This window comes from Cebus imitator, unplaced genomic scaffold (genome assembly GCF_001604975.1).
Source record: "Cebus imitator isolate Cc_AM_T3 unplaced genomic scaffold, Cebus_imitator-1.0 Scaffold131, whole genome shotgun sequence".
Classification (NCBI taxonomy): domain Eukaryota; kingdom Metazoa; phylum Chordata; class Mammalia; order Primates; family Cebidae; genus Cebus; species Cebus imitator.
Window position 1 is genome coordinate 4,280,814 of NW_016107446.1, and position 21,227 is coordinate 4,302,040.

At 44.6% G+C, this 21,227-nt stretch overlaps 1 protein-coding gene across 3 annotated transcripts in view; it reads right to left on the reverse strand.

Annotated features, from left to right (window-relative positions):
* Positions 1-309: 309 nt before the first annotated feature.
* Positions 310-21,227, reverse strand: part of EDAR (ectodysplasin A receptor) — a 90,804-nt gene continuing 69,886 nt past the window's right edge. Inside the window, exons 6-12 of one of the 3 annotated variants that reach the window (XM_017541144.2) lie at positions 19,387-19,473; positions 17,637-17,762; positions 17,466-17,540; positions 17,145-17,217; positions 14,313-14,472; positions 12,544-12,604; positions 310-3,023 (exon numbers count right to left, since the gene is read on the reverse strand). In XM_017541144.2, coding sequence (XP_017396633.1) covers positions 2,701-3,023; positions 12,544-12,604; positions 14,313-14,472; positions 17,145-17,217; positions 17,466-17,540; positions 17,637-17,762; positions 19,387-19,473 — 905 coding nt within the window. In that variant the 3' untranslated portion in view covers positions 310-2,700. Of the gene's footprint in view, positions 3,024-12,543; positions 12,605-14,312; positions 14,473-17,144; positions 17,218-17,465; positions 17,766-19,386; positions 19,474-21,227 lie in introns of all 3 variants that reach the window. The other 2 variants (XM_037742974.1, XM_037742973.1) reach the window with 2 other exon arrangements.

A 21,227-nucleotide genomic window follows, 5' to 3' on the forward strand; every position in this document is an offset into this window, starting at 1 on the left:
CTGTTGCTTTAAGCCATTGAATTTGAAGACATTTTTTAAATACAGAAACAGATAAATTATACAATGCTTTATGAGCTAATGATGGCAACTTGGAAAGCAATGCTCCAGGTAGTTTTTACATGATATCCTTGTAATGTTTGCTTCTGCTGAGTAAATGGGCCAGGCCATAACATTTTAGGCATTTTGTTTATAGCTGGTTGCAATCCTACAGTCTCATTATACATAGTGCAATAATGTGGAACAGAGCAATCGGAACCTTCACCACCACCCCCCACCACAAAGAGCTCACATTACAGTAGTCTATAAATCTTTTTATAAATGTGTTTATTGAGATTATAAAATATAATAAGTTATATATATATACAGAATTAGACAAAAATATTGACAAGACTTCACTGTCTAAGGGCCACAGATCTACCCTGGGGTATTTTCCAAATGTTTTAAAGTATTGCAAAATAATGAATATCTCCACACAAAAATGGCAGGATGGAGTCTCAGCTTTGATCAGTGAGAATTATTATGATCTCACTGTTCTGAATCCCATAACATAGGCTAAAGCTTGCAAGAGTAAATCCCATGTTTCCAAATAAGTAAATGACAAGGGAATGTGTAACTACATAAGGAATAGCTCCCTAAAAATGGCAGGTGGAGAGCCAATGGAACATGAGCTGATGCTGGCCTGGCCTTATGGCCACAGAATACTAATAGTGTGAAATGAAGCCAAAGTACCGGGAGCAGAGAACAGCCACCCCGCTCCTTCACTGAAAACATTCTGAGGAGGGTGCAAGCTGTTTTCCTGGAGCAGCACACTCATCACAAGTGACATTTGCAGTCTAATTAAAGGGAGACTCTCATCATCATTATCACAAGGCAGGGGGAAGGGGGCACCACAGGATTTCAAAGAGGAATTAAAAGGATAATTAAGCTCTGCCGTGGAGTATTTAGCTTGCAGGATAAACCAAATAGGTTCTAAAAAACAGCAGCAAACAGACACAGTAAATGATGAAATTAAATATTCAGGACCTCATTATGATCCTCTCACAGTATGTACTACATTCATTGGTGGGAAATTGCTTGTTGGTGTTAAAAGATATGACTGATTTTCCCCCCAAAACATTTGTTCAGTCATGCAACTTGTAATTTTTACAACTTCGCTTTATAAGTCAGAGACTTTGTTTTAATTTAGTAATAAACACAGTCAGACCTGCCATCAGGGAGCTCAGCAGTGAACTCTAAATTAACCCCTGGTGTGATCACTATACTGGCTCCTGAGTTCTTGGCAGTTACACAGATAGTAAGAGAATTTGCCAAGAACAATGCCAGTTTATTAACTTTCTGCCTATAAATGTTACGTCAAACCATTGCAGTTACTGTGAAAATGCCAATTCTGAGTTTTTCTGTTTTTATTCCCGTTTAAATGGACAACCCACACTGTATTCACTTCTATAGAGCCCCTCAAAGACCTGGCATTTCCTACAGCTCCACTTTTTTCTCGCTCACCTGAACCCCACCTGCCCCAATTACAGAATCACTGACTAACATCTCATTTGCAGAAGAGAAACTGAGGCTGAGACTAAGGTGACACAACTAGAGCCCAGCTTCCTGGACTCCAAGCCCAGGCTCTCATTTGCACTGTAGGACTCCACTTTCCCTGACTGGCTCAGAAGGCTGAGTTTCAGACTCTCACACCATAAGGCTAATCCACAAATCTCAGATGCTTTTGAAATCTAACATTATGTGTGGCTGAACTCTTAGGAATTCATCATTTCTCTAATTAGAGTTGACTACTTATACATGTTTGAAGCGAAAACACAGCCTGACACATAATTTAAAATGCTGTGTTTTTGAGCATTGCTGCCCCTAAAAGGTCAAATCTGCCTAAGACTGAGAGTGGAAGGCCATTCACATGTAATGCAAACCACAGGTTTCCCAGGCCAAAGACTCATGCAGTAAATGAAATTGGCTACTGCATGCAGCCACCTGCTTGGACAAACACACACCTTGCATACTGGTTTTGTATAGAGTGAGCTCTTCCATTATTGACTGGAAGGGCTGTAAGAATATGGATGATCTCAAGGATAGGTAAAGTTATCCTAATGAAACCACATAGGATATTAATAGACTTGTACAAAACCTGAAATAATACCTGGAACAGCGTGTCTGCATTTTGTAGCTATTTTACCAAAATGTTTGAGCTGCTTCTTCACTAGGATGCCATCCTTCATCGTGCCAGTAGGGAGTCATCTCCCCCTGAAAACTGCTACTACATTTTCTAAGCACCCCTTCATTCAGCTTGTTTGATGTTTTCCAGTGAAGTGGTTTGTAAACATATGTTCCTTCTGTCTTCTACTGGAGTGCAAACTCCTTAAAGACAGGGGCCAGATTCTTCACTTCTGTCATTCCCACGTGGTTTGGTTCATTTCAGTTCTTAACATTGTCTTATTGTTCAATGAGTGAGTGGATATTTACCCTGCTTTGTGAGGTACAGGCAAGCATCTGAAAGTATTCCGGATCTAGTCTTTTATCTTTGGTTAGTTTAGAAGACAGGCCTCATTTTGTCTGCCTCCTTGAACATCCTAAGGCATAGGGTGACATATCACAAAACCCTTGCTTCTTGGCAGTTTTTGGCACCACTCACAGCTCCAGAGCCCTCGTTAGATCCTTGGCTTGCCCTGGGAGGACAGCCCACAAGCATGCTTTTCAGGATGCAGCATGTGGCTGGGAGGCAGGTGGCTCAACACCCGCCCACTCCAGTATGTCTGCACACAAGGACTCCACAGCATCCAGCCGCTCAATCTGTACCAGTTTTGTGAGCAGCTCAGGGATGCTGTAGCCTGCTGTGCTGATGCGGTCAAAGAGCTGCATGCCATCTGTCATGCCCCCAATCTCATCCCTCTTCAGGCCGAAGCTTTCAGCGAGGTGGCGCCACGTTTTCACAACAGCCTTCTCCGAGTTGTACGTGGAGCTGAGCATTCGGCTAGTCTTCTCGAGGCAATCAAATGGCAGCTCCGTGGGGCTGAGACCTACAGACACCAATGGCCACAGTTAGATGTTGCAAGTTACAGTCAATAGAAGGTCAACACCATGAAAAATTATTTAAATGAAATAAAAATTATTCAGAAATTGTTTTAAATTGTAAAACAAAACAGATGCAGAAAGCCACCTAAAACAAATGCATAACTTAAGGCAAACAACACCTAGAACACTGCCAGCCCCAAGAAAAGGCTGTGCGTGTACCCTAACCCCAATAGTAGCCACTTCCCCACTAGGAAAATGACGGCTGTATTGACTGTGATAGTAACCCTCTCATGACCATTTTTAGCAGTTCTCAAAGACTGAAGTTATCCTTAGTTGGGTAACCCTGTCTCCTATGGGGCTGGACTGAGGAAGGGGTCAAAGGGATGGTATCATGTCTCTTTAGGGAACAGTAGTCAACTTTATGGTGGGTGCTCTCAGTGTTAGCCCCAGATTTGGGTTATCTGAACCAAGTCACTGCCAACTCTGGTCTGATGGTTCTCGGGCTTCTCTGTACATTAGACTCACCTAGGAGCATTTAAAAACTTGATATTGCTGCTTCTGGAAGATAAGAGTAGATATAATTTTCCCTAATCCTCCCATTCTGAATAAAACAAACACAAGAAGTCTCTGAAAAGTGGAGAGAAGACAACCAACTAGGGACCTCGATATGGATGGGATGGTGGTAAGTTCCCTAGGTTTCCTTTAGCCTCATATATTCCAGACATGGGGCAGAAAAGTCCAGAAATCCAGAAATAATAGCAAGCACAGACAAAAACAGCCCCAACAGAAGTCTTCTCTCTCTAGTTAGAATACTGGGAAAAGAGCAGCCTAGCAAGCATGAAACATTTAGACAATAATTGCTCTATTCCAGCCAAACACCACAGAAAAAATTGTGTCCCTATTCCATCCAAGGTAGCAAAGACTGAGTGGGGAGCCTAGACTTCCACCCTCACCAGGCTGTAACATTGTGCCAGGTGGTGTCAGGAAAGGCCATATAGGGAACTGGGAATTTCTCATCAACTAGCAGGTAACAACTCCCCTGTCCCTGTGGTGACCATGTCGGGAGCCATACTCCCAAATCCCAAGTAGCAGTAAAAAGGAGCCCCCACTGCATGTCAGTGAAGAGTGGGGAATTTGGACATCTACCTTCACCAGACAATAGCAAGACAGCACACTCATTCTCCTGCCACAGAGCTATTGAAAGGAGTCAGCTAAAATAAAAGGCTTAAGTAAGACCCAGAGTTTTATATCAGGACATGAAACTGTACAGGTTTCAAAATGAATTCACTCATCATACCAAGAACCAGGAAGATGTCAAATGAGTGAAAAAAGCAAATCAATAGATACTAACACTGAGATGACAGATGTTAGATGATCTGAAAACAGTTTTAAAGAAGCCATAATAAAAGTGCTTCAAAAAGCAATTATGAACACACTTAAAACAAATGCAAAAATAGAAATCCTCACCAAAAAAATAGAAAATGTAAGAAAGAAATGAAAATATTAACTAAAAAAATACAATAACCACAATAAAAAGCTCAGTAGATGTGCTCAATGGCAGAATAAAGACAGGGGAAAGAATCAGTGAGGTGGATAATGAAAATTAGAAGTTGAAATTATTCAGTCTTAGAAAATAAATGGAAAAACACAGAGCCTTAGGGAACTGTGGGGTAATAACAAAGGAGCTAACATTTGTGTCATGAAATTTTAGAAGGAGAGAAGAAGAGAATGGGGCAAAATAAGTACTCAAAGAAATGATGGCTTAGAATTCCCCAAATTTACACTTGATCTTAGCCAAAAGGCCAAGAAGCGATAGAATTCCCCAAATTTATAAAGAGAAATAAGTCTACAGATTCAAGAAGCAAGCAAATCCCAAACAGGATAAACCCAAATATATTCACATCAAAATACATCATAAATGAACTTCTGAAAACAAAAGACAAAGTCTTAGAAACAGCCAAAGAAAAACAATGTCTAACCTAGAGAGGGAAAACAATTAGAATGACAATACATATATAATCAGAAACCTGGAGGCCAGAGAGAAATGTTATGGTATTTACAAGTACCGAAAGAAAAGAACTTTCAACCCAGCGCTGCATTCCAGGTTGCAGTGAACTGAGTGAAAATATGCTTCAGGAATGTATGAGAATATCAAGACATTCAAGTCAAAGAAAAATTAAGAATTTATCACCAGCAGACCTACCCGAAAAGAAGCAAAAGGAAATTCTATAAACAGAAAGGAAATAATAAAAGAATGAAACTTGAATCATCAGAAAAGAACATAGTGAGCAAAACTATGGGCAAATACAATAGACTTTCCTCCTCTTTGTAAGTTTTCTGAATTATGTTAGGTAGTTGAAGCAATTTATATGGTTTTAAATATGTATAGAGGAAATATTTACAACTATAAACAGGGAAGATAAAGGGACATAAAGAAAGGTAAAGTTTTTATACTTCATTCAAATTGGCAAAATGATAACACCAGTAAGGCCAGGCACGGTGGCTCATGCCTGTAATCCCAGCACTTTGGGAGGCTGAGATGGGTGGATCACCTGAGGTCAGGAGTTTGGGACCAGCCTGGCCAACATGATGAAACACTGTCGGTACTAAAAACACAAAAAACAGCTCAGCGTGGTGGTGCACACCTGTAATCCCAGCTACTCAGAAGGCTGAGGCAGGAAAATCGCTTGAACCTGGGAGGCAGACGTTGCAGTGAGCCAAGATTGTGCCACTGCACTCCAGCCTGGGCAACAGAGTGAGACTCTATCTCAAATGATAATAATAATAATAATAATGACACCAGTAGACTGATAAGCTATATGTGTAAATGCAATGTCTAGAGGAACTACTAAAATAACTATGGAAAAAGATAAACTACATATCACAACAACAAAATAAAAAATTATCACTCAAAAAACACCAAAATCAAATTTTAAAATATGTTCAAGTGATCCACAAAAAAGCAGGAATAAAAAAAACACAGAAATGAAAAACAGAGACAACAAACAGTAAACAAAATACAAAATAGCAGACTTAAGCCCTAACATGACAATGACTACATTTAATGTAAATGGTTTAAATACTAACTAAAGGCTGAGTGTGGTGGCTCACACCTGTAATTTCAGCACTTTGGGAGGCCAAGGCAGGTGGATCACCTGAGATTGGCAGTTCAAGACCATTTTGGCCAATGTGGTGAAACCCCATTTCTATTAAATATACAAAATTAGTTGGGTGTGGTGGGGCATGCCTGTGATCTCAGTTACTTGGGAGGCTGAGGCAGGAGAAATGCTTGAACCTGGGAGGTGAAGGTTGCAGTGAGCCAAGATCACATCATTGCACTTTAGCCTGGGCAACGAGAGTGGAAACTCAAAAACAAAAACAAAAACAAAACAACAACAGCAAAAAACTAAAAGGCAGAGCTTGGTAGAGTAGATTTAAAAATTTACCCAGTTATATGCTGTCTACAAGAAACTTAATTCAATATAATGAGAGAGGCTGGTTGGAAGTAAAAGGATGAAAAAATACATATCATGCAAACTTCAATAAAAAGAAGGCAGAGTGGCTATAACATCAGTTAAGGTAGGCTTCAGAGAAAAAATTACCAGAAAGTGACATTTAATATGATAAAAAGATCAATCCAAGAAAACATAGGAATCCTAAATGAATATGCACCAAATAACAGAGCTCCAAAATATGTAAAGCAAAAACTGATAGACCTGAAAGAAGAGATAAATTCACAATTATAGTTGATGACCTTAACATTCCTCACTCAGTAACTGATAGAACAATTAGAAAAAAATCAGCAAGACTATAGAACTTAACAATCATCAACCAACAAGATCTAATCGACATTTATAGAACATTCCATTCAACAAGAGCAGAATACACATTCTTTATAATTACTGGCCTTAAACGTTGACAAATTAAAATAATTGAAATTATACAAAGTATATTCCTCTACCACAATAGAATTAAAATATAAATCAATAACAGAAAAATCTTCACACATTTGAAAACTAGACAACAGTCATCTAAATAATCCACAGGTCAAAGAGGAAGTCTCAATGAAAAATTTAAAATGAATGAAAATAAAAATACAATATGTTAATATTTGGGAGACACAGTTAAAGTAGTACTGGGAGGGAAATTTATAGCACAAATACATACAAAAGAGGAAAACTCTCAAGTTATTAATCTAAGCTCCCATCTCAAACACTTAGAAAAAGATTAACAAACCAAATGTACATAGAAAGAAATAAATAATTTAAAAAGAAGAGCAGTAATCAATGAAATTGAAAACAGTAATTTAAAAGAGACCAATATTTGAAAATGATATTCAATAGTTGAAAACGAATATTTGAAAAGAGACAGTTATTTGAAAAGATCAACATAACTGACAAAGAAAAAATAGAGAACATATAAATTAACAATATCAAGAATGAAGCAGGAGATATCACTGCAGACACTGTAGATATCAAACAGATAATAAGGGAAAACTATGCAACTCTAACTCTACACGTATAAATTTGACAACTTAGGTGAGAATAAACAATTCCTCAAAAACCATAAACTATCACAGCTTATTCAATATAAGATAGATCATTTGAATAGACTTCTATTAAGGAAGCTGAATTTGTAATTGTAAAAATCTTCAGATGGGTGTGGTGGCTCACATCTGTTATTCCAGCACTTTGGGAGACCAAGGTGGGTGGATTGCTTGAGGTCAGGAGTTCAAGATCAGCCTGGCCAAGATGGTGACCATTTCTACTAAAATACAAAAATTAGAACCGGACATGGTGGCTCATGCCTGTAATCCCAGCACTTTGGGAGGCCGAGGCTGGTGGATCACGAAGTCAGGAGTTTGAGACCAGCCTAGCAAACATGGCAAATCCTTGTCTCTACTAAAAATACAAAAATTAGCTGGGTGTGGTGGCACGCACCTGTAATCCCAGCTACTCAGGAGGCTGAGGCTGAAGAATTGCTTGAACCTGGGAGGCAGAGATTGCAGTGAGCTGAGATCATGCTACTGCCCTCAAGCCTGGGACAGAGCAAGACTCTATTTTAAAAATAAATAAATAAATAAAATTACCTGGGCATGGTGGCATGTACCTGTAATCCCAGCTTCTTGGGAGGCTGAGGCAGGAGAATCGCTTGAGCCTAGGAGACGGAGGTTGCAGTGAGCTGGGATCATGCCACTGCATTACAGCCTCGGTGACAGAGTGAGACTCCATCTCAAAAAAAAAAAAAAAAAAAAAAAAAAAAAACTCCCCAAAAGAAATCTCTAGGTCCACATGATTTCACTGAAGAATTCTACAAAATATTTAAGAAAAAATTAATAGCAATTCTACATGATCTTTTCTTGAAACAGAAAAAGAAGAAACATTTCCTAACTTATTCTGTGAGGGTAGTATAAATTTGATACCAAAATCAGACAAAGATAAAAAACCACAAACCACAGACCAATATCTTTCATGAGTATAAATGCAAAATCTTTAACAAAACATTAGCAAATAGAATGTAACCATACAAAAAAGAATTGTATGCTTATTTCAGGGAGGCAAGGCTAGTTCAATATTTAAAAATTATTGCAATCCACTCAAAAATTAATATCAACCATTTATAAAATGCCTACAGCTAATATTATACTTAATGATGAAAAATGGAATGCTTTTAGGATCAGAAATAAGGAAAGGATTTCTGCTTCCACTTCATCACTTATATTCACTGTAGTGCTGGAAGATATAGCCAGTGCAATGAAATGAGAAAATTAAAAAGAATAAAATGAGAAAAGGAAAGAAAAGGTATACAGATTGGAAAAGAAGAAATAAAACTGTCCCATTTGCAGATGTGATTATCTATGTAGAAAATCCCAAGGAATCTACAAGAAAACTCCCATAAGTGAATTCAGCAAGGTCGCAGGATACAAGATAAACATATCAAAATCAATTGTATTTCTATATAACTAATAATGAATGTATGGCCACTGACTTTAAAATGTCATTTACAGTTGCTCAGAAAATAAAAAATATAGTGTAAATCTAGCAAAATGCACACAGAACTTGTAATTTGGAAACTACATAATGCTGATGAAAAAAAAATCAAAGCTATGCTGAATAAATAAAGAGATATACCATGTTCATGGCTCAGAAGACTCAATATATAAAGATGTCAAATCTTCCCAGATACAGTTTTGTTGCAACTCATTAAAATCCCAGCAAGGCATTTTGTACATATAGGGAAGATTATTCTAAAACTTATAAGGAAAGGCAAAGGAACTAGAATAGCTAAAATATTTTTGAAAAAGTAAAAGAAAATTGGAGCAGTCTATTTGATTTCAAGACCTATATAAGTTATTATATAATTTATTCAAGAATCAAGACTGTGTGGTATTATCAGAGAGACAGACATGTAGATCAATGTAACGGAAAAGCGACCCCAGAAAATAGACCTATACAAATATACCAAACTGATTTTTAACAAAAGTTCGAAAGCAATTCAATGGAGGAAAGATACTTTTTCAAAAAAATGGTGCTGGAGCAATTGGACATCCATAGACAAAAAAAATGAACTTTGATACAAGTATTATATCTTCTATAAAAATCAACGCAAATGCAAAATACAAAACTATGTGAACTTGAATGCAAAACATAAAAACTATGTGGACTTAGGCTGTGCATGGTGGCTCACACCTGTAATCCCAGCACTTTGGGAAGCCGAGGTGGGTGGACCACCTGAGGTTGGGAGTTTGAGACTACGCTGACCAACATGGAGAAACCCTTTCTCTACTAAAAACACAATTAGCCAGGCATGGTGGTGCATGCCTGTAATCTCAGCTACTCGGGAGGCTGAGGCAGGGGAATTGCTTGAACTCAGGAGGTGGAGGTTGAGGTGAGCCAAGATCGCACCATTACACTCTAGCCTGGGCAATAAGAGTGAAACTCCATCTCAAAAAGAAAAAAAGCCAAACTATGTGGACTTAAATGTAAAACATAAAACTATAAAACTTCTAGAAAGAACTGGGAGCAAATCTCTAGGATCTAGGACTAGGCAAAAGAGATCTTAGATTTGACACAAAAAGCACAATCCATAAAAGGAAACTTTATAATTAATTTCATAAATTTGACTCATAAAAATCATACAATCTCATTGAAAAAAATGGGCAAAAGACGTGAAGAAACATTTTACTGAAAAGAACATACAGATGAAAAATAAACACAAGAAAGGATATTCAAACAACAGGAACATGCAAATTAAGATCACAAGAAGATATCACAACACACTTCTCAGAATAGCTAAAGCAAAACTTAGTAACACCACCAAATGCTGGCAAGGGTATGGAGAAACTAGATCATTCACACACTGCTAGTTGGAATGTAAAATGGTACAACCACTTTGGAAAACAGTTTGGCAGTTTTTAAAAAAAACCAACCATGCAACTATCATACAATGCAACAAATGCACTCCTGTGTCTTTATGCCAGATAAATCACGATTGATGTTCACACGAAAACCTATACACAAATATTTATAGCACCTTTATTCATGATAGCCCTTAACTGGAAATAACCCTGATATTCTTCAACAAGTGAATGGTTAAACCAACTCTGGTCCATTTATGCCACAGACTACCACCTGCCTAGTGTGCACCAGGCTCCACTCCTGCTGCCTGGCCAGGCCAAGGTGTCTGAGGAGGCCAGCAGTGGGAAAATCCCTGACCTCAGGGGTTTTCATTCCTTAGCAATAGAGAGGAACGGACTATTGATACATGGAACAACCTGGCTGGACCTCCAGTGAATTATGCTGAGTGACAAAAGCCATTCACCAACAGTTACATACTATGTGATTCTACTTATATAACACTCTTGAAATGACAAAATTACAGGAATGGAGAACAGATTCGTGGTTTGCAGGGGCCTAGGTGAGGGTGAGGTGGGTGGGAATTGACTGTCGCTACAAAAGGGCAACAGGAGAGGTCTTCATATGAAAGCTGGGTCTAGCTTCACTGTGCCAATATCAATGTCCTGGTTGTGACTTCCGTGTATATTTACAAGATGTTATTCTTAGGAGAAACTGGGTAAAGGGCATGTGGTATCTCTCTGTATTATCTCTTACCACTGCATGGTAAGAAGTATCTCAAAATAAAAAGTTTAATTAAAAACAAAAACAACAACAACAAGAAAGACACACAGAAGCCTGGGATTCACCCCTGACCCATCACATCAGGGTGTTGCGGCAGATGGAGTGGGCTGGGTGGGCAGAGATGGTGTTAAGACCTGCAGGTGACTCTAATGTTCATCAGGGATGGGCTCTGGGCTCAGGTTCTCAGCTCTGGCTGTGTCAGCATCAGGCAGACCTGGGTGCTGAGGGTGGCTGAGGACATGGGGCTGCAAGCTCCCACCCCTCTCAGGCCCACTGGAGGGAATTCTTTTACATGTGAGGTTCCTAAAATTAATTTGAAAACTCCTGCCCCAGGGGTGTGGATTCAACATTTTTTGGAACAGAAAAGAGCTTCCTGGTGGATGGAAGGTGAGTCCTAGGCCATCTTCCCCTGGGCAGCTGACAGCCCCAGGCCATGCCACGTGAGATCAGGCAGGCTGACCTGGGACATGTATTTATGGAGAGATGCCACATTTCAGCAGGCAGCCAAGAATTCTTGGCCCTGGAGTTCACCCACAGTATAGTTATTTCTGGCCAAAGAAGCACTGGACCAGAAAGCCCGCCAGGCCACAGGGGGCTGCACTTGGCCTACGGTGGGGTTGGGGATGGGAGGAGGGATATTGGGGGCATTGGCGAGCTGCCCATCTTGCACCAGGTTCCACTCCTGCTGCCTGGCCAAGCCAAGGAGTCTGAGGAGGGAGGACAGCAAGGCCAGCAGTGGAAAACCCCTGATCTCAGTCACGAGGGGTTTATCTTCGGAGTTAATAAGTAATTTAGAGAGTGGATTTTGCAGGAACTGGAAGCTGAGGATTATGATTTCAGATTGCAGTGCTGACAGTCCTAGTCCTGTTGCCTCTTACCTGCCCACACCCAAGCCCAGGTTACAGGGAGACAGTCTGACTCAGTTCAGAAAGCTGATGGGAGGGGAGGCTGGAGGCTCCCAGGGTCATCGGACATCGGGGACGCTCGAGGGCAGGGAGAGGGCAGCTAAGTCTAGGATCAGTGACTGATCTCGTTTCCCAGATGATGACGCCAGTGTGGAGACAGGCCCTGGGTACACAGGAGGTCTGAGGCTGCACGGGTCCTGCTCCCTGACCCTGTGTGTCCCTGCAGTGGGTGCCTGCACTGGGCTGTCCTCACCCCATGCGGGGAAGGGCCATGGAAGCCCTGGGAGATGCCTTCTAATATCTGGGAGCCAGATTCCATTTCCCCATTCCTGAAGTCCGCTCCAGCGGCCATTCTGACCCCCGAGTGGCAACTGGATGGGCGGCTTCCCTCAGTTCCCCTCGTAGGAGCCTCAGGGCTCCAGGCACAGCCCTTCACGTCGGTGCAGTGGGCACCACTTCTCTCAGGCTTCCTTTCAGCTTACCTTCTACGACTCCACAGACGTTGGCATACACATCCAGGATCTTTTTCCTCCGGCTTTGAATCTGTAAAAAAGAGGAGAATTTTCACCTCCAGAAAGGCGGCAACAGCAGTGAGGAGGCAAATCCTCCATGTCAGCAGGGCAGGGGCAGCTGCGCCCAGCACCAGAGATGCTGCACCCAGACCCCCGTCAGCACCCCAGCCCTGACACACAGGGAGGAGGGCTTCTTCAGGTTTTCCCACTCAAACAACTTTGGGGCCCACCAGGGGTGCTTCTTAGGCTCAGCTGGGTGGTCAGACTCACAAGACACTTGGGGACACCCCTGGCATCAGTCTGTTTGAAAAGATGACCATGGACTCCCACTTGCCCTCAGGACATCTGTGCCACAGCAGAGCTGCGCAGGGGTCCCATTCCAGATCATGTGGCTGGTGCCAGGAGACCAGGCCCACAGGTTAATAAGAAAGTAATTTAGAGAGTGGACTTTGCAGGAACTGGAAGCTGAGGATTATGATTTCAGATTGCAGTGCTGACAGTCCTAGTCCTGTTGCCTCTTACCTGCCCACATCCAAGCCCAGGTTACGGGGAGACAGCCTGACTTGGCTCAGAAAGCTGATGGGAGGGGAGGCTGGAGGCTCCCAGGGTCATCGGACATCGGGGACGCTCGAGGGCAGGGAGAGGGCAGCTAGGATAAGTGAGGGGGCTGCAGAGTCCTGGGGCCACGGACACCTATCTCTGTTGTAACAACTCCACAGGTTTCCAGGGTCCCTGCAAGTGGCAGCTCCATTACAGGGGTCACTGAACTTGGGGCAGGCCAGAGCATGGCATCCTATCAGGACCAGCCCAGAGCCAAGATCTCAACTGGGCATTTTGCCATCAGTGATGCTGCCTAGCAACACAGCTGTCTGCGGCTGAGGTCTGCAGCCAGGGACACAGACTAGAGAGACGACCACAGGCGAGGCCCGCACGGAGCCCAAGAGGGCTCTGCCCACCTTCGCTCTCACCCCCACCCTGCTCCTGGCCACAGCACGTTACAGGGTGGTAGGTGACGATAAAATCCTGGGGACAGTTTCTACATGTGAGCTTGTTTTTATTTTCTAAAAAATGCATACAAGAAAAATGTGTGTGCGTGTGTGTGTGTGTGTGTGTGTACGTTTAGAAAATTTTCTGGTTGGATAAAACCCAGTATGTTTACAAGGGTCTTTTTCTGCCCTCTGGCATTCCAAGTGATTTTACCTTTTTTCTCTTTGCTTATTATTTTTCATTTTTGTGTGTGAAGCTATATAGTAAAAAGAAAGTAGCTGGGGGCAGTGGCTCATGCCGGTAATCCTAGCACTTTGAGAGGCTGAGGTGGGTAGATTGCCTGAACTTGGAGTTTGAGACCAGCCTGGGCAACACTGTGAAACCTTGTCTCTACTAAAATACAAAAAAAAATTAGCTGGGCGTGGCAGCATGCGCCTGTAGTCCCAGCTACCCAGGAGGCTGAGACAGGAGAACCGCTTGAACCCAGAAGGCGGAGATTGCAGTGAACCAAGATCGCGCCACTGCACTCCAGACTGAGCAACAGAGTGAAACTCCTGTTAAAAAAAAAAAAGTGTTTTTCCCCCCTTTGGACTATCTTGCTGTGAACCTGCCACTGTCCAGGTCTCCTATCTTGGACTTTTGGCAGAAACACCCAGTCTTTCAGGAAAGCTGATTCAGTAAGAAAGCTCTAGTCGTGCAGCTATGAGGGAGCCACATCTCACAGTTCATCATGGCACCTGCAGGAGCCTCACCCCGGCTGACTTGTTGCTGGTGGCAGACTTCTCCCTGGCCAGGTGAACCAGCGACAGCAGGCACAGCTCCGGGGAGCCCTGCTTGTCAGGGGCGGGCTCCTCGTCACTGTCCACGCTCCGGCTCAGCAGCTGCTCATTCTCGGATGAGGCATCATTCTCGCTGCAAAAACAAGAGCAACAGTTGTTAGCAATGCCTGGGGGGCTGCAGCCCTGACACGTTCTCCCATGGTGAACTTATTCATTCCCCGACTGTGAACAGTTGGGTACAATGACTTACTTGTTTTTCAAGCATTTACCGGGCACCTCATGGGCATGGGGCCAGAGGACATGAGATGAGACAGATACACCAGTGGTTCCCTGCTCTTTTCCAAACAAGTCCGTGGTGGGTGACCTGCAGGTGTCTAAGGGACTGGGGCTGCCACTGAGGGTGGAAGGCATCCAAGAGCCTCTCCTTTCCTGCTGTCTAACATGTGGTGGATGCTCTGTGAAGGTTCATTGGATATGTCCTAGATCCCTGTATTTAATCCCAATAAGGATCAAGTTCAACTGGTGTCTTCATGTTAAGCAAATAGGTTTATGTGACTGGCACTGAATCCATGCCAGCCCTCTAGAGTCACTGAAAAGGGAACTGAATGGAGCCTTGTGCCTGGAAAGACCCCTCTTGACTAATGGGGTGACCTGGCTGACCTGTGTGCATTGCAGGGGGTGGCACAGCAAGCCCCAGCGGGTGACTGGGTGGGCGGTCGGACGTACCAAGCCCGGGATCATGCCGCCCCATGGCTCATGGCCCGCATGGGACCCAGGGTCTGCCCTAGGCACATGTGGGTTGGAGCTTAAACTCTCTTAAAACCATTCCAAGTATATGAAAAACAATGTTCTTTTTTAGAGGCATCCCGCTTGTTTCCTGTGGTTTGGCCGAAGACTTCTTTTTTCTTAAAAAAAAAAAAGATTAAAACTAGGTTACAGCAATGAAGCCCATATGCAAACACAACCCTAGAGATGGGGTAATACAAAGAAAATGAGAACATAATGAAGTCCTGGTGGGACCCACTTCCTCATCAGGCTTCAGGGCCTCCCAAAGAGGTGGTAGGGCCCGTCCCTGTCCCCACTAGAGAGCAGGTGAGGTGAAGCAGGTGAGGCGGCACCCATGTCCTGTCTCCAAGACGCAAGGACAAAAAAGCAGGGACAAAAGCTCACTGCCTTGCTGTCTTTTAACATCCAACTGTCAGGGTTCAATTTGTATTTGGTATTTGTGTATGAAATAAGTATATATTTTTTCCTAGTAGGGCCCCCGAGTTTTCCCTGTCTTTAACTGAAACTCAAGTCACGGGGCATGCCTCTGGTCTTTTGATTTCTGGGGATAAGAAAGGCCTGAATGTCAGAAGGGAGAGGCTGAGATAGAATGAGATAAGGCTGGGCTGGAGGCTGGGGAGCAAATTCAGTCTCTAGGGAGGTCCTATTTCAGAGTTACATCCATGCAAGGTGACCAGGTCCTGCCCTTGGTCCTGGGATCATCAGTAGCTCGTATCTGGCACCTCCCACCAGCCATGCACAGTGGGGCTTAGACCACAGATTCCTGCAGGGGTTCAGTTGGAATTGAGGCACTTGCAGGAAATAACCACCCCAACACACACTCTGCTTTTCTTTCCTAGTATGCAGAGACTTCATATTTGTTTGCCTTCTGCCCTTGTGTCAGCGTTGAGAGACACTGGAGTTTTCCAGGTGAGATAATGCACCTGGCAATACTTCATGAATGCCAAAGCGCCACACAGATGCTGGATCAATTATTATTCCTCGAAAGGAATGGCTTTGGTGAGCTGCAGGAAGATCATGGGATTGTGGCAGGAGAGGAGGGCTTAACCTCTGCTCTTCCTGTAATCAATTTGATGATCTGGTGGCTCTGTGCCCCATCGGCCAAGGGAGGCACTGCTGTGCGGGTGTCCTTCCAGTGAAGCCTGCAGTGGCCATGGGGACGAGACCTGGCAGGGGGTCCAGGCACATTGCCTTGCTGGGAACTGATGCTGTGGGGTTGATTTTTGGAAGCTATGCAGGACCAAGTCCAAATAACCATCCCACTGGATGAATAAAATATTTATTTCCTTCTACTCTCGATTTTAAAGCAGGGGCTGGTTCCACACCTTAATGTGTGGTAAATGTGGGAAAGGCGTCACCTGTCAAATCTCCTGCTGCAGAGGCCTCTTTATGCCATGTGGCCCCTCGGGAGCCTGGACTCGGACCCCTGCCCTGCCACTCACTAGTGTGTGACCTTGGGACTTCCACACCTCAGTGTGGTTATCCTATAGACAGGGATGATACGAGCACCTTGCTCCTGGGCTGTGGGGGGAGGGTGCGTTCACAGCCCTAGCCCAGCGCCTGGTGGGCAGTAGTCACCGAAGCTATTAGCCATCATCACCCTAGTTGTTACCAGCATTACGGTGGCAGCAGTCCTGGTGCCGGCACGAGTGGTACCCGTGTGTTGGCTGCAGCAGCAGTCTCAGGGGCTGCCACATGCGTTCTCGGCTTTATGTTCTGCCCTCCCAATCTGGAGAAGGGGCATGTGGAAGTCGGATGTTAAGAAGGAAGGCCCAGGGAATTTGGCAAGATGCATGGGCAAAGCCCTGACCCCAGAGCAATAGACAGCCATTCCCACAAGCTCTCATAGCATCTGACCCCTGCCAGTCAGCAAGGAGGCAGCAGGGACTGTATGTTGCCAAGCGTCCCCATGGTGTCCCGGGCCAGACTGTCAGTGCACTAGGCTGCACTCTGGCTCCCCTCCCTGCTCAGGGGCCACAGGACCCCAGCTTCAGCCTGGCAGTGGGGGCTTCCACATACCTCTTGGTGGGCTTTGCTGGAGTTGCTGTCAGCTTCTCAAATTCATCCTTCTCAGAGAACATCACCACATTGTCTGTAGGAAAATGGGGAGGTTGGAGAGACAGGAGTTAGACTCGGCTTATGGCTCGGCGCTCAGCCTGACCCTCCTCTGAGCTTCCTGTTGGGCAGAGCTGCCCGGTGTCTGCATAGCACCACCCCAGGGTAAGCACAGCATGGTTCAGCATACAAGAACAGAAGCAGCAAGGAGGCCACTGCCAGGGACACCCTCCACCCAGGGACGGGCACCGTGCACGTGGGTTGTGGAAGCCTTGGTTCACAGACCTGGGGCCTCTTTCTTCTCCTCATCCTTGCCCACTGGGGCCTCCACACTCTTCCCCGGGTGGCTTGTGCAACAGGCTGGGGAGAGAGGAGGGAGTGAGCAGGCAGGCTCTCCGACAGGGGGAGTTGACGGAGAGTCCAGGAGGCAGGGCACCGGCGCATGGGGGCCATCACCTGGGGCAGAGGGCTTTGTCTTCAGGATGTAGAACATGATGATGAGGACGATGGCGATGGCCATGATGAAGATGGTGGACATCGCAATGATCAGGGCAGTGGCCAGGTGTCCTTGGCCCGAGAGCTCTGCTGGTGGAGAGAAGGCATGAATGACCCAGAGCTCAGGATCCCTGCTGGACTTTCCTCCAGGACTATGGCCCCTGGAAGCAATGGCCCTGCCCCTGGGATGCTTTCAGGGAACCCTGGAATCTGAAGTGCTTGCTTATTCTGAGAAACAAATCCTCCACATTAGCTTTGGCTGCCAGACCAGGACTGCCCACAGCCCTGCTCACTGCCCTCAGACTGGCCTCTCCAGACGTCTCCAGGAACATCATGGTCTGGGGTCACCCGCTGTTCCTAGGGAGCTTGCTCTTGCTTCTACTACTTTGGGAACCTGAGGGCAGAGCTTGGTGTGGAGAGGAAGAAAGGCCAGTGAACAAGAGTGTCTGGAAGGCCGCACAATTCAAGTTCGGGCATTTCCAAACAAAAGTCGCTCTGGATTCCAGGTTTGGCACCATCTTGCACCTCATGCAATTTCAACCTAAGTGTCATCGTAAGATCCCCAGGGCACAGGCCACCTACTCCACCTGCTCCGCCACCTCCACCAGGCAGTCACCCTGGGGGATTTTGCTCCTTAGTCACCCCGGGGGATTTTGTTCACTTCCCTGGTTAATATGGACCTTGGATGCATAAAATGCCCTGAAGCTCATTCTCACTCTCTAAAATAACCAATCAGGACTTGGATTATCTTGAAGTAAGATCCAGATTCGCCACCACCAAATAGACAGGAGACAAGCATCTGAAGCTCCTGGATCATCTGGGGGGGGCGGCGGCGCCAGAGCTGAGTGCCCCACATGTGGGCACTGAATCTCCTGTGGGTGCATTTGTAGGAAAACCAGCCTCCCAGCATCATCTGGGGAGTACCTGTAACAGCATTTGCATGCCAGGTCTGGATGACATAAGAGTTTTAATATTCTCCATGTTGTGAGCGACTCCCCTGGGGCCTGTGCAAATGAGATTCATATATCCTTGCCCAGCAGTCTTGCCTTTTGCTCTGCCTTAGTGTGTGGGAGAACCAATGAGCCTGATGAGCTGGGGCCTCTGAGGGCTCTGGAAGGTACCTCATGGCTCTCTGAGACCTGGGCCCAAAATATGCTTCAATAACAGGCTGGCACTAAACCAGTGAGAGGGAAAGGCCAAGCCAGCTGGAGGGCTGACTCTGAGAGACATATTGAACTTTGGGGTCTTCCTCAATCCCTTCTTCCCTGAGGGGTTGGGGAGAATGAAATATACTTGCTGCAAGTGAATATTAAAGTGCTATAGTCAGCAGGTTTATATGAAAGCTGGTGATAGAATTGCTGTTGACTCCTGGCCAAACCAAAGCCCAGGATGCCTGGTCTCTCCTCCTGGCCAGGTTTGCAGCTGCCTGAGCTGCCCACCTGCTGCTCTGCCCCCTGCCCCTACCTTCATCACCAGCACCTCCCAGCTGGCTCAGGACACCCAGGGAGGGATCAACTCTGCTCCTTGCAGAGTTAATTACTTCCTGTATGGGGGGTGGGGTGGCACCATGTCATTCAATCACATTAGGGACGTGAAGCCAGGTGGGGAAGCACACCATAATCATTACTCATAATCATTTCCTCTCTTCCTCTGAGCATTCTTCCGAGAACCACCTAACTCCAGGTGATCGATACCTGAGCGCCCTCCTTACCTTTATGGGCGTGCTGGAAGGGAGACAGGGTGCTGCTGCCCGAGGTGCCAGGGAAGTTGGCAGAAGCTCCTGAAGTGGCTCCCACACCTGCAAGGAAAACAGAGTCCCTCAAATGATCTAGAGAAGCACCACCTTCAAAGATGCTGCCACAGAGCTAGTGGATCTATATTCATGATCTTGAATGGGCTTGAGGCAGTGAGGGCCAAGAGGAGCTAAATAGCTGTATTTCTTAGAGTGTTTAATGAACCCTAAAGAGTCATGGTTATTGTTCTTTAAATAAAAGCACTCATGTGATAACTGTTAAAATTAAACAGTAACAGTTGGGGAGTTTTGCAAGCCTCACCAACTCAATTTTCCTATGCTTGGAGACAAAGTATATGAAGTCCATAAAAATAAGGAACATAGAGTGTATATATGAAAGTATTATTAGGGTGACACAATACTTGACTAATTCCTTCAATTACATAGAGTAGGCATGTATTAATACTTTTTCTGGTCATAAAAGCAATATATCCTCACTATTAAAAATCTAGAAAAGGGGCCAGTTACGGTGGCCCACGCCTGTAATCCCAGAACTTTGGGAGGCCAAGATGGGTGGATCACTTGAGGTCAGGAGTTGGAGACTAGCCTGGCCAACATGGTGAAACTGTGTCTCTACTAAAAATACAAAAATTAGCCTAGTATGGTGGCAGGCACCTGTAATGCCAGCTACTTAGGAGGATGAGGCAGGAGAATCGCTTAAACCCAAGAGGCAGAGGTTGCAGTGAGCCAAGACTATGCCATTATACTCCAACCTGGGCAACAATAGAGAAACTCCATCTCAAAAAAGTAAAGATAAAATAAAAATAAAAATCTGGAAAAATCAGAACATGAGAAAAGAGGAAAAGAGCTACCCATGACCTCCTTGAAGTTGACTTTTGCTATTTCTCTCCAGGATTTTTCCTAAGACATTTTTACATAGTTGTGACCAAACTCTTCAACAGCAAGGCAAACCCTCCCTTAAAGCTATGCTTCCTAAAACTCCCCTTCTACAGAAAAAGCATCACTTAGCAGGGATAAAATGGAAGCTGATTTTGTTTTCAGTCAAATCACTAAGAAACAACCAGTCAGGAGAGAGATCCAAGATGGCTGATCACTAGCAGCTCGGGATTGTAGCTCCCAGTGAAAGCCAGAGAACAAGAGGACGCCACACTTTCAGACGAATTTTTGTTGCTCACGGACCAGGAGATTCCCAGCAGAGGAGACCCACGGGTCGCCAGTGTGACTCTTGTGGCTGGCGTGGCGGTTTTGCCGGCGCCTCGGTGCGGCGGTTCTTGGTGCAGAGTCAGAAAAGCACCATCAATCTTAACGCTACTGTTCTAGCCGGTGCAGTGGGTTGCTCAGATTCCGGCGCTGGGAATCAACAAGTTGGACGTCCACTCAGAAACCCAATAAGAAACTCGGTAATTACAAAGACGGCAGATGGATAAATTTATAACGAAGGGAAGAAACCAGCCTAAAAAGGCTGAGAATACCCAAAATCAGAACACCTCTCCCTCTACAGGGGATCACAGTTCCTCATCAGCAATGGAACAAGGCCTGATGGAGAACAAGTGTGTTCCATTAACAGAAGTAGGCTTCAAAAGGTGGATGATAAGAAACTTCTGTGAGTTAAAAGAACTTGTTCTAACCCAATGCAAAGAAACTAAGAACTTTGAAAAAAGGTTTGACGAAATGCTAACAAGAATAGACAATTTAGAGAGGAATATAAGTGAATTAATGGAGCTGAAAAACACAACACGAGAACTTCACGAAGTATGCACAAATTTTAACAGCTGAATTGATCAAGCAAAAGAAAGGAT